Source organism: Rattus rattus, chromosome X (assembly GCF_011064425.1).
Source record: "Rattus rattus isolate New Zealand chromosome X, Rrattus_CSIRO_v1, whole genome shotgun sequence".
Classification (NCBI taxonomy): domain Eukaryota; kingdom Metazoa; phylum Chordata; class Mammalia; order Rodentia; family Muridae; genus Rattus; species Rattus rattus.
In genome coordinates, this window is record NC_046172.1 from 91,702,528 (window position 1) to 91,715,997 (window position 13,470).

At 36.7% G+C, this 13,470-nt stretch overlaps 1 protein-coding gene across 1 annotated transcript in view; it reads right to left on the minus strand.

Annotated features, from left to right (window-relative positions):
* Window positions 1-1,091: 1,091 nt before the first annotated feature.
* The window catches only part of LOC116888646 (collagen alpha-5(IV) chain-like), a 760,537-nt gene continuing 748,158 nt past the window's right edge, over window positions 1,092-13,470 (minus strand). The window contains exons 48-53 of the mRNA XM_032889937.1: window positions 13,298-13,396; window positions 11,151-11,363; window positions 6,269-6,446; window positions 4,097-4,211; window positions 3,576-3,748; window positions 1,092-2,247 (exon numbers count right to left, since the gene is read on the minus strand). Coding sequence (XP_032745828.1) covers window positions 2,166-2,247; window positions 3,576-3,748; window positions 4,097-4,211; window positions 6,269-6,446; window positions 11,151-11,363; window positions 13,298-13,396 — 860 coding nt within the window. The 3' untranslated portion in view covers window positions 1,092-2,165. The remainder of the gene's footprint in view (window positions 2,248-3,575; window positions 3,749-4,096; window positions 4,212-6,268; window positions 6,447-11,150; window positions 11,364-13,297; window positions 13,397-13,470) is intronic.

Here is a 13,470-nt window from a genome sequence, read left to right on the forward strand (position 1 = left end):
TACAATCATTGTCGGTCTCTGACTATTTAGACTTCCAAAGGTTAGAGCTATCCACGGAACAATTCTTCCATAGAGCAGTAGAACATTTGGACTTGCTCCTTATCTAATGTGAATCATTAAATAAATTTATTAACTTTTAAAGCCCTATTTGGTACATAACATGTTTTGTAGTAAAATGAGCCGATTCAGCAGAACAAGTTTTTCACTGTTGGCCTATGTGGGAAAACCATGAATTGTGGGTAACTGTTAACACTTGTCTAAGATAATTCCAAGATTCATAACAGTCTTTGAATAATCCATATCAAGGAACAGTCAACAACATCGGAGTCTTTCACTGGGATGGGTTTGTGTACTCAAATTGGGAGGGCTGGAGGGAAGGAGAGGCGTTAAGAAACACAAGTGTTATCTGTGCGTGGAGCATGTTCGCGTGAAGACTATAATCAACATTTGTTCGTGCAACTCAAGGAACAACTGACAAAAGTATGCAATGTTGAAAATCATCTGGGGGTGGGTATAGGGGTCCAGTTAGAATCACACGACAGTGTTTTCATGGGTCGATCTACATGAAAACATAAAATAAAAGTAAAATAGTTCTTATTACTTAGAGTCTAAAAATCACCACTATAAGCTCTAAGCTCCAGATTGCCCATACGTTCTTATTGGGATCTAAAATTTTAAAAGTTGCTTCAGTTGGTGTATTTTTAGCTATTACACACACTTTATTATAAAAGCTTTAAAAGTCCTTTGAGTCTTAGCAAGTCAGTGGTTATTTTAGAGAGCTATAGTGGCTCATTCTTATTTATGAGGACTATTAGCTCACTAATCTGATTTAAGCATTATTAATGATTTCTTTCCGAAATACAAACTTGTTCTTTAATATCCACCAATACCATGTTATGAAGAAATTCAGTATTACAAGAGTGTCTTCTAGTAGTTTATTTATTCCCCAAGGAAAAAGTTTCCCTTGATATATGTTTTCTGCATTGTAATGCTCAAAGACACAGGAACCAATTCCCTGAGAAAGAAATATTTGATGTACCAATATAAATGAACATTGCTTTATTCTTATGCTAAAGAAAGAGACAATGAGCCATAATTATAACATATATCTTTAATTAAGTTGATACTGGTAAATTAAAAAAACATTCAGTGAGAAGATGACAGTTAAGAAAATAATGTATTCTATGACTATTTTGATAAAATGTTTAAAATATAAAGGTTTTAAAAGTCCATTGTCTTTTTCTAATTGAAGGGAGAAGACCAAGCAAATATTGTCTTCTTATACAAATGAGCCCACAGGAGAATAATTCTTACATGGGAAGCACCAGGATAATAAGAATTGTTAATTTGACATTTTTCTCAAAACCATCAGGAGTATGCAAAAACAATATATAAAACAAGAGATTGCTCCATTGGATATGATAAGTTGATAAGTTTTACATGAACCACTAAAATTCTGATCAAAGTTACTTAAAGGATGTGTTTTCTTTAAGTCAGATAAGAATTTATGGGCTAAAATCCCAATTAATTTGATTCCAGTAATAACTTGATGGAAAGATAAATTCTCTCCCATGAATATCTTGCTGTCTATAGAGTAAGATTTCATAGATTTTTTTCAGAAGAGGGGCTTATCCCGGATCACATCTAAATGACTCAACATTTTGAGCTAAGAGGTTGTTTACAGAATATACACATTTTTTTTTTTACTTACAGAGCAAAATAAGATTAACACTCGTCTATTAAAAACCTGGGGGTACATTAGGATTAGTAGCACCATGAAAAAGAATACTTCCTCAAACTGCAGTCAGTATTTTTGATTCTTCTCTTCATTGAATTTTTAATGTGCCATCTTAGTAACTAGGCAAATTATATCAACTTCGTCTTATAATCCAGAAATTTATTCTGGACCCCCAGAAGTATAGTCTCCCCTACTCTTTCATAAGAAAGAATGGAGGCCTTGCTCTGGCACATCACTGAGGTACTTGTGAATCTTCATGGTTACAAGTCAGCATATTCTCTTCTTCATAGAGGATATTAGCACCATTGGTGGTAGCAGTGGTAAAGTTGGGGAGAGTGAGTGAGACATTGCATCCTGGGAATCACATACAATTGTTATATATATATTTATAATCACATTAAAAAAACACCAGTAATTCTTCAACATGTTATGTCCTTTTCATGCATACTTGACATCGGCTAATACGTGTCCTCAAGTCGCCTGCTTTCAGTGTCTCTGACTGAGGTTTACTAGGAAATAAAAACGGAAACAATCAGGTTTGCATTTCCGATTTCTATTCTATACACTTTGGCTACTGAAATTCTATTATAGGGAAGAAGTCACACTTCAACATTCGCTTTCTGTTAAGCAGCTTTGTCAGGGAATTAAAAGTTTATTTTCTTTTTAAAAATGTCTGTCTGTCGGTCTGTGAGTGTGTAGAAGTATGCCTTCCACAGCATGTTTGGAAAGGTCAGAACAAGTTGTAGAAGTGGCTCGCTTTCTTGGACTGTGTGGGTCCAGGGCACACAACTAAGTGGGGCTTAGGGGCAAGTGTCTTAACCCGTTGAGCCGTCATGTTGGCCCTTAACCGCTTAGTACACATTGATTGCTATGGCTTAATATTCACCACTGATCACACGTATGCAATCAACGTTTTGTTGGCTAACATTCATTGCATATAGTGGGGGGTTCCAGAAAGAAAATTTACCATATACTTTCATCCTCCATACCTGTCCCTTTCTCTCTAGCATTCCAATAGTCCCTTTCCTTTCTCCAGACAACCTTCTTTCTTCTTACACATGTGCTTATACGTGTGTGTGTGTGTGTGTGCGCGTGCGTGCGTGTGTGTATGTATGTAAAATCCAGGATCCATGAAAGAGAAAATATGTCTAAGTATGGCTGATTTGGAATATCATGGTTTTTGGTTTCATATATAATTTAATGCTTTATGGCAGAATAATACTCCACAATACAGTCAAACCTCATTCTCTTTATCTTTACATGTATTTTTGTGACTGTTGTCCTCAGGACTGTTATTTTTTTATATTTGTTTCTTTGTGATTTTTTCTTACCTTTTTTTAATATGTATAGGATAGGAGAAGTTTAACCAATTGATGAGCAATGCACAATAAAGTATCATATACAAATATCAAGAAAGAAGCGACAGATAAAAATAAAGGCAAACTTGAAGAGATTGCAATCTTCAGAGATGTGTGTTATTTCATTCCTCAAAGACTCAGATGAAATCTCCAAATAAATTCACAAAAACTATGTGTTATAAGTGATGATAAATTGTAGTTTCAGTTCTCAAGATGATATCACTTTAGTAGGCCAACTCCTGACTTTTTTGATATTGAAAGGTTAGTACTAAGCCACCTGTCACCACACTGACAAGACAACATAAATTTTGTTTCTATATTAAAAGTTAGTTTATGTGGAGAACTAGCTAAGACAAAAGAACTTGGTCCAACAAATTTCTAAAATTTAATAAGGGTGAACAACACACTAACAGAATCTTTCTTCCCTAGTATCTATGAAGGGAGCTTTAAGGCCTGAACTAAAGTCATAAGCAACATACCTGAACATGTCTGACATATCAACAGTGGCCAGCCAAAAGCTGTAAGAATTGGCATAGTAATTGCATGTCCCTCGTCCATGACATTCGATGAAGGGAGCTGAACGAAATTCTTCCAAACAGGAGCCAGGAGAGGCTAGGGCTTGGCCAGAGCCTTCTGCTCCTGCACTTGTATGCTAAAAAAAGATAAGGAAAATGTTCCACAACATATATGTGATATAATATTTTGGTGATTATTCAATTATATGTACATAACATGGTCACAAATTAGAATGCAATGAGTGAAACTAGGAATCTTGAAAGAGAACAGTATCTGGGTCAAAAGCAGTCAACAAAAGCAATGGGCATATTGTAAAAATGGACTCTAGAAAGTGAGGGTGGAAGAACACTGTGCTTGGACAGCGTTCATTTAAGATTCATGCTTCTTATAACTATGCAAGTGAGGTGATGGTTCAAATTGGGAGAAATGTACTTATATAGAAGGTCAGCTCTGATGAGCAAAACAAATATGGGGGGTTTCATACCATCATGAATGAATAGCCAATCCACAGAGAGTCCCACCCCTGAGGACAGTGAGGAATCTGAATAGTCTGGCTGTGAACTGCGATCACCACAGCTGGTGCCTCACACACTGCACATCTGGTAAAGGGAGAGAAAATATGAATTACAGAGTGAGGGTGCAGGAAACAACAATTGTTATTCTTCGGAAGCCTTCCTATCACGGAGGACCTTGACAACAGTCCTCAATGATCAGAAGAGGAGAAAAATGCACTTTGAGAATCATTTTTTTTTTGCATGAGAACTTTCTTCCCTCATGCATAATGCATTTATAAGCAAAATTGTAAGCCTTCTTTCAATACATCGTAGAATTACAGCTACTGCATTTTCATTTTGCATTGTGACATAAATTTGCATTCATACTTGCTGGAGTCAATGTGGTAATTGATGTAGGAGTTTGGCTTAGTGTGTTCTACTTGCTGTCAGAGGGCCCAACTGGAGGTAAACACTTGGTAATGCTATTATTGTGGTAAGAAGAATGTCTAGTAAACTGGAAAAGACAAAAAGCAGATATTTTCTCAATATCCACCCCTTATTCTTCCTTCAAAGACATTTATTAGCCATTTGGCCATATTTGGATAAGTACAACAGACCCAGAATAACTGGGCAGGTGCCCAGGCAGTTGGAGATGTGGTTGAAAAGTACAAAGAAAAATGGCCACAGAATAAATGTTGATGAATATATCAAAATTTTAATAAAGAACATGAGGGGACATTTTGAAATATGATGGAGGTCAATTGAGCAAAATTTGTCTACATAATTCGTTATGGGAACTCTTTCTCCATAAAGTTGAGACTGAAAAAAATCTCCTCCACACACTTGCATGCTATATGTGTTACACACACACACACACACACACACACACACACAAAGAGAGAAAGTCAGAGAGGGAGATAGTCAGAGACAGATAGACAGACAGAGAGAAGGGGGAGGAGTGAGTTAGGTAACAATGTTACAAAGGAAACAATGATTTTGCTAATAAGCTGTATTCACTGTCAAAGAAATTGGACTTAGTAAATGATTCATTCCTTGTGTGTACTAGTAACCTTGTATCAGGATCACAGGGAGGAGGAATGGGGAGAGTGGAGGGGTACGGTAGGAGGTATGGGATGTGGAACTCTCAGGGCGTGGACTGGGAGGGGAATAAAATATGGAGTGTAAAAATAAATAAATAAAAATAAATAAATAAATAAAATAACTATCTAATATTCTCAAGTGATTGTTTCAATGTGGAAAATACCAGGAAATCTCCGCTAATGGTACCAACCTCTATTTGTTACTTTAAAAGAATGCTGAAACTCAACTATTACCTCAACTCCCAATTTTAGTTTACTCCAATAATGAGTTGCAGGTCCTCCATTGTAAGACCTAGTCCAGTTACATTAAGACCATAGCAATACTATTCACTGTAACTGGTTTCTACCTGAAGATGGTCACTATGCAATTCAAGTACATTGATAGTTCCTTAATCTTCCCCGAGCTTTATCTCCAATATTGGTTGAGGGCTTGTAATGCTACCCATTATAATACACTAAATTCCAAGCTATACTTTGGTAGTCAAAGCATTCTAGTATCTGTGCTCAGGCTAACTTTCTAACCTTTTCTCCTCTGAAAACTTTAAGTAGTACATTCTAGATACATTCATCTACTATGCATTCTCATCGTCTCTCCTTAGTATGACTTTCCCTTTATAGCTGCATGTGTATCTAGTTGATGTCCGATCTACGAAAGACGGACCAGTTCAAAACACATTTCTTTGAGACAGATATCTCCAGATTTCTTCAGTTAGAATAAAACATCTTTCCCCCTATATGTTTTCCATTTTTTCAATTTGATCTTTTGCAGCACTTAGCCTAAGCTGGATGCATCCCAAATTAGTAAAACCCGAACAAATATACACGGGTATATTTGCATAAAAACTAGACTAAGCTCTCCCACTATTAAAATGTTTCCATAGGACTTAGTCAAAAGTTGATCTCTAAGAAATATAGTCCAAAGTAAACATTGGGTTGAGTATTAAAAATCATTCTTGTACACTAACTTGGGATGGGTACTGTTGATTATCTGTTTTGGACTGATTTCTTACTAGCTAAACTAAGAGGGAATTGGTAAATGCCAAAGCCAAACCAGTGCCTCACCGACTAATGAATGGCTGGATGCTCTGGCCCTTCAGGGGTTCCATGTTCATTGGCATGGGCTCTGGGGTGGAAAGCCAGTAAGAATAGTCATTTCTTGAAGCAAAGTTACAAACGTTGTTAATGTTGCAGAACATGAAAGGCATGGTACTGAAGCGACGAAGGCAGCTGCCAGCCGTCCCTATGAAGAATTGAAAAGAAAAAGATGAACGAATGCATTACGATGTTTAGTTTATCCTAAAGCCATAAAAATAAAACATTTCACAAAGAAACTGGTGCACAGCTTTCAGATAACCAACACAATAATTTTTTATCATTTATAAAATCAAGATGAATTTTACAATGGATGTAGATTTTGTTGCTATGGATCATTACATATTCTCCAGTGATTTTTAAAAATTGGTTATAGATTCTACAAATAATGGTATCTGTTGATGAACATTTATACATTTTTTATACGTTTTTTGAGTACACATGAAGGACACACACTAAGTCTTTGCAGAATCTACCTATGTCTTGTTCCATAATGGCCCCTTTTCTAAGCTATGTTCAGTATGTTACCTGTGTGGGCTAGCAATCTCTTCAAGTGTATAAACACTATTAATAAAAATGCTAACCAATTACAGACAGGTTTAGAGATAAACCAAAAGGTAAATAAGTGTAAAAGAAGAAGGAAAAACTGCTGGAAAAACAAAGAAAGGGAAAGTCAAGTTTAAATGGTTTAGTCTAGATTCCCAACCTCAGTGGATTGAGACATCCTTCATCCCTACAAAGCTTTAAAACACATCTCTAGATGTGAATGTGGAAGTACTTCCTGATGTTAAGGAAAGCCCATCCTGAATACACATACCATCGAACAGGTTGGGGATAAAGAAGGATAAAAAAGAGAAAGCGAAAGAAGAAAGCCTACTAGCATAAGCCTTCAATTCTCTACCTTCTGATAACCAGGAAATGAATACATCCATTCTTTCATATCCTTCTATCATGATGTTTTGCTTCATCAAGGCCAGGAAGCAGTGAAGCCACCTGACCATGGAATGAAATCTATGACACTATGGGACAAAATAAATCCTTTATTTTTTAAGTTGTTTTTCTCAAGTATTTTTCACAATGATAGAACAGTCTAAATATGCTATTTTATCTTTTTGAAATAAAAATTTAAATAACTTTAAAGGTTTTGCATAGCCATACGACTTTATATGTTAAACTTTTTGCTTTGACCTGTCGTTATCACAATTATTCGCTCACAACTGATATACCTTTTAAATTACTAAACAAAGATTACGTTCATTTTTTGTTAGAAATACATAATTTTTTCTAATTTTGTTTTGCATTTTTTGTAGTATTACAGTTTAAAACCAGGTCTAGGGCTTGCTACTTGAGAATTCTGTCACTGAGTTCTATTTTCAGTGCCATACAAATATATTTATTTTCTTTTCATTCCGAATATTTTATTTTTAATTAATTAAGTGTGTGTGTGTGTGTGTGTGTGTGTGTGTTTGTACATGTGAGTGCAGCACTCTCAGAGGCCAGAAGAGGAAGGCAGATGGCCTGTAGTTGGAATTGCAGGCAGTTGTAAGGAGTCCAACCTGTGTCTTCTAGGAACCAAATTTGGGCCTTCTGTGAGAGCCGTACACATTGTTAACGATTGAGCTATCTCTCCAGATCCTCCAAAACTATGTATTAATGAGTTTATACAGTCCTTTTGAATGAGAATTCTTCCATGAAAGGCAACTGATGCTCAAAGGGTGTATGACAAAGGTAACCACCTCAAATACAGGTCAACTGTAGGAGAAAGTCAACACGGGAATGGAGGATATGAAAATTGAGAGTATTCTTATGTGTCCAAAAGGATACATTTTTTCTCAAAATGGGGTTTGATAACAATCAATAGCATTTTCCTACAATGCTTGGGATAATTGGTTTAATCCCCAGCACTGACCACCTTCCCCCAATCATTTGGAATTATTATGTGATAGATTTGGGAGAGGCCTAGGGATCTTTGCAAAGGTTCTTAACTTGAAAGTCATTGATTTAGTTGAAATAAAATAACCCAACATACAAAAGTGGCTAAAAGAAAAGTAATTGACTCAAGGTAACATGAAAGGGAATGACAGCATTGCACCACTTACAATGGACAGATTTAGAATTGCCTCCATGGTATCCAAGCACATGGAAGCAGGAGTAGCCATTGATTCCATCCTGGTACACAGTCCCATTGTGGCAAGAGATTCCTTGGAGACCGCTGTGAACTCAACTTTGACAATATGCTAGTCAGCCATGTCTCCATATCCGTCTATGTGTAGATGGAGGAAACAACTACTACTATGGACTAGTCCATGGGTAGTGGACTCACAGGGGCACACTTTGAGACTGTGATAACTCTTTGTTGGTTAAAGCCTTTGTCACAATGATACAATAGGTGAAGTTACTGTCAACATCTGTATTTGTTACTGCTGGCCTGGATACACAGGTGCTCTGTGTAAGGCAGGCATAAATGAATGCAGTAGCAACTCCTAACAATTTTGGGGGGAAATGTACTGAGCTGTCTTCAGAAGATCAATAAGGACCCACTGTAGCCCTACCTTCCTCCTTCAAGTTCTGTTTATGGTTGTATCTGTCAGCCTAGATTGATAGACAGGAGCCTACAATAACTGTTCTTTGAGAGTCTCTACCCAGCAGCTGACTGGAAAAAATGCAGAGACTCATAGCCAAATATTGGACAGAGCTCAGAGAGTCTTGTGGAAAAGTTGGGGGAAGGATTGGGGGACCCAAATGGTATAGGAACTCCATTAGAAGACCGAGTCAACTAACCTGGACCCTTGGGAGATCCCAGAGACTGAACCACCAACAAAAGAGCATACAAGGGCTAGACCTAGGCCCCTGCACATATGTAGCAGATGTGCATCTTGGTCTTCATGCAGGTCCCCCAACAACTGGAGCAGGGGATTATCCTAAGTCTGTTGACTGCCTGTGGATCCTGCTCCCCTACCTGGATTTTCTTATCTGGCCTCAATGGAAGAGGGTGTACCTACTTCTACAGTGACTTAAGGTGCTAGGATGGGTTGATACCCAACAGGGACCTCCACTTCCTCAGAGGTAAAGTGAAGGGAAGTATGGGGGAGGGACTGTATGAGGGAGGACTGAGAGGAGAGAAGGGCTTTAATAAGGATGTAAAGTGAGTAAGTAAATAAAGTAATGGGAAAAAAGAATTGCCATGGTTTGTGTTCAAGTCCTAAATCTATAATTTATTACTTGTGTGGCTATTATTAACTAATTTAACCTATTAACTAGGTTTTTTTTGTTTATAATTCTTTGGAAAAATTTTGTCCTCTATCTTTGTTGTTCTTGTAAAACTCAAATTAGACAAAGGGTTTGATAGTGTTATGTATATGATACAGTAACTTTTTTTAAAGAGCCAATTTATTGCCTGATTTAGTACAAAGCTGTAACCACACTTTGTCTCATAAAAAAATGGAAAATGTGCATAAGAGAAAGCCCCGTAATGATAAGACTGTGGTGTTTAAACAAGTCTGTGCTGTTGAGTGCCTATAACAACACAGAATCACTATTACAGTCTCAAAAAAATTAAACCATGATAGCATGCACTTCCCATATCCCAAAATAACAAGGCCTTAATAGATTACTGCTTCTCTCCCCCTCAGACAGAGACATTCCAAAATTCAATTTTTCTCCTCTAGGGAAGATCACACCAATTGGTTATCTAATACTGAAAGGTCAGCCCTGAAAACATGTATATATAGTACATTGTATACAATGAATGCATACAATATTGCATTATGAATATATATTCTATTAATTGTGATATATATACATATATATATATATATATATCACAGAAAAATCTCCTCACACACACACTATATATATAGTGTGTGAGGGTGTGTGTGTGCCATGACTTTAAAAGAGTAAGGTGGGTTACACAAGAAGAATTTGGAAGTGGGAAAGGGAAGACAAAACTATGCAATTGTGTTATAATCACAAAAATTAGAAAAACATTGTAGTCTTTCTACCTATCTATACAGGAAAATATTCCACCAGGTAATTGTTCAACATTGAAGCTATCCTTGTTTAATTTTTTATTTGTTCATTAACACAACTCAAACCTTAGCAAAGTCCTGTCAATACAGACCACTCTTGGATTGTAAGCTCTTTTTCTAGCCTTTTTCTGTTCCAGGCCTAAAGAGGATCAAGGTAGGAATAGTTTATAGTTACCAAATCTGAGAACTCTTTTCATAGCCAATAAGACCTTGGGAAGTTTCTAACCATAGATAACCCAGAAGTTGGGAGCCTAGACTATCTTCTTAAAAGTTTTCATAAATGTAAATTGGAGGATTTTAATATAAATAGCCTCAGATAAAATGATCAGCCCTTATCTAAAACCAATGTTGAAACTGCAAAAAAGAAATCATAGAGATGGAGAGGTCCTGACAGTCATCAGTGTAGCCTCATCCCATTGACTAAGTATAGAGAAGACATGGAAATGCATTGAATAGCTCATAATAAGGATCTGTCACCCATAAATTACAGTGTACAATCAAGCAGCTGCTATACTATAGACTGCCCTGGACAACTGCTTCATTACTAAACTAAGTAAAAGGAAACATGTCTTTGCAGTCAACTCACTTTAAACCAAAAAAGGTACCTTGTACTAGGTACAATGCTTTTAATGTTTTTAATTTGAAGTTAAAATTATTCATTTAAAATTTATGGTGACTGTAGTCAGTTAACTCAGACATGCTCTTCAATTTGAGGGCCCCAAAGAAAAGAGTTGTGCATTTTGTCCAAAGCCACTCTAGAACATAAGAAAAATTTTAAAATAAATACGAAATGCACAGGAAGAAGTTAGATCGACTTATCTTACCCAAGTCTTGACCATGGGCTCTTTTATTTCCTTGTACATATAGGAGAGAAAAGCCATCATAGATATGGACTGTTCCCTGTGGGCATTGTGGTGCATCTGTTGTCTGACTGTGACGTGTGATGAGGAATCCATGGGCAACAGAGGTGGTTCCCGGGGGCCCTGGAGGTCCTTGCAATCCATCTGGTCCTGGGGGACCATCCAATCCACGGCTACCTATTTGAATGAAAACGTTGGTGTACAAGATTAAGTAAGCTCTGATCCACTATTGTGGCTATTAACAAAACATAATGATTAGTTAACTTATTCAATCTGTATGTGGTGTCTGTAAAGGCATTGTCAGTTATAATGGGTAGAAGGACAAACAAGATTATTTTCTTTGCCTTCAAAGAGATTATATTGTCCTGGCACACTAAAAATTCTTGAACAGAATCTTAGGTAGGAAAATGTGATGCCTGTGGAAAGGTAGCATGCTTTCTGTTCTCTTTTTATTCTAAAGGAGTTTGGATCTTATGACCAAATTTTACTAGCTGCTTTGTTCAACCACTGGAAAAGAAGAGTTTGGTTTCCAGAGCTCCTCCAGCTTCAGTGATGAAAATGATTTTCTTTAATACATCTGGACAATTGTTCCGAAGGATATTTGCTTAGAAATTAAGTAACATATTATTTAAAAGCCTTCAAAATGCATGGTTTAAAAAGATTTTTTAATTATATGAGTACAATGTAGCTGTCTTCAGACACACCAGAGGAAGGTATCTGATTCCATTACAGATGGTTGTGAGCCACCATGTGGTTGCTGGGAATTGAACTCAGGACCTCTGGAAGAGCAGTAGGTACTCTTAACCATTGAGCCATCTCTCTAGCTCTGCAAAAGCATCATTTTAATATGCCAGCGGTAGTGCTCTTTGTACCCAGGGCTTTAATTACTGTGTGTGGTATGTGTTGATTTTTGTTTTTAGGACACATCATAGCAAAAGATGTCACTAATCTGTTCATTCTTTGGAAGCACAAAATTACTGAATTGGCAGTGTTGGCTCTAAGAAGGTCCACATGTATCACTACTTTGTTTTGTTACCAAAGATACTCTTTTTAATATACATTCATTATGTTCATATTACTCTGTTTTAAACCTATACTACCTAGAGTTACTACATAAAATAAACAATCTATTAAGTATATAATCTTGTAATTTTTTTGTTTTTTTTTCAAGACAGGGGTTCTTTGCATAACCCTGTTTGTCCTAAAACTTGCTCTGTAGACCAGGCTGGCCTTGAACTCAAGATATCTGCCTGCCTCTGCCTCCCAAGTGCTGGGTCTAAAGGTGTGTGCCACCACAGCTTGGCTTTTGTTTTTATTTTAGCAATCATATTAATGAAGTTTTAAATAAGTTTAATCAAATTTGTTTGTGGATTAGGTTGACTTTTGATTGAAATGTAGGAAACTGATTCTCAGTACTTTGGAGGCTAAGGAAAGAGGAATGCCATGATTTTGGGGCCAGCCCAGGCCATACTGTAAAAATTGGGCCAACCATGGTTATATAGTAATATATTGAGTTTAAAAAAATGAAAAGCTGAAATACATTTAGCAGAAACCAAAATTAATATTGTAAAAAGGATATAGTAATGACTGACTTTAAAGATCTGTATATCAATATATTTTCTCAGCATGAGTTCTATGGTGATCCTTTAAATTTTTCGTCTATTTACTGCATTCTGTAGAGGAAACTATCTTCTATAACATCACAAAATGAAGAAAGATTTAAAAAATCGTTCTAAGGTAGTTAATGAATTACACTGAAAATGAATTGAGTGGCGCTGTGACTGTATCTCAACAATAGCCTGTCCGTATACCGAATCCCTAGGTTTAAGCCCTACTGAAATAAAATAAAACAAAAATAGTTGAAAAGTAATTATATTGAATACCTGGAAGAATATCTTGGATTTCTAATGCTTTATATCAAAGAAAATGCAACATATTTATGCTTGTCTGGTATAGCATATTTCTTTGGATGTAACTCCCCATTTTTCCCCGGCTCTGGATTTGACATGCTGTCTACACAAGAAGTTGTAAGAGCTCCAAGTACAGCCCCAAATCCAGAGACCTGGAAAGCATAAATGCCACGACCAATATCACTGTTTTAGTCATTTTACCTGGCTGCCCAGGCAGGCCTGGGTCTCCTTTGCGCCCTCCTGCACCATCAAAGCCTGGGAGTCCATTGCGTCCTGGGTCTCCTGGAGGGCCAATTGGACCTACAAGAAAAGAAACAGATTTTCACACAATCAAACCATTTAAATTAGCTTGCTCAGAGTAGTTAAAAGAAATC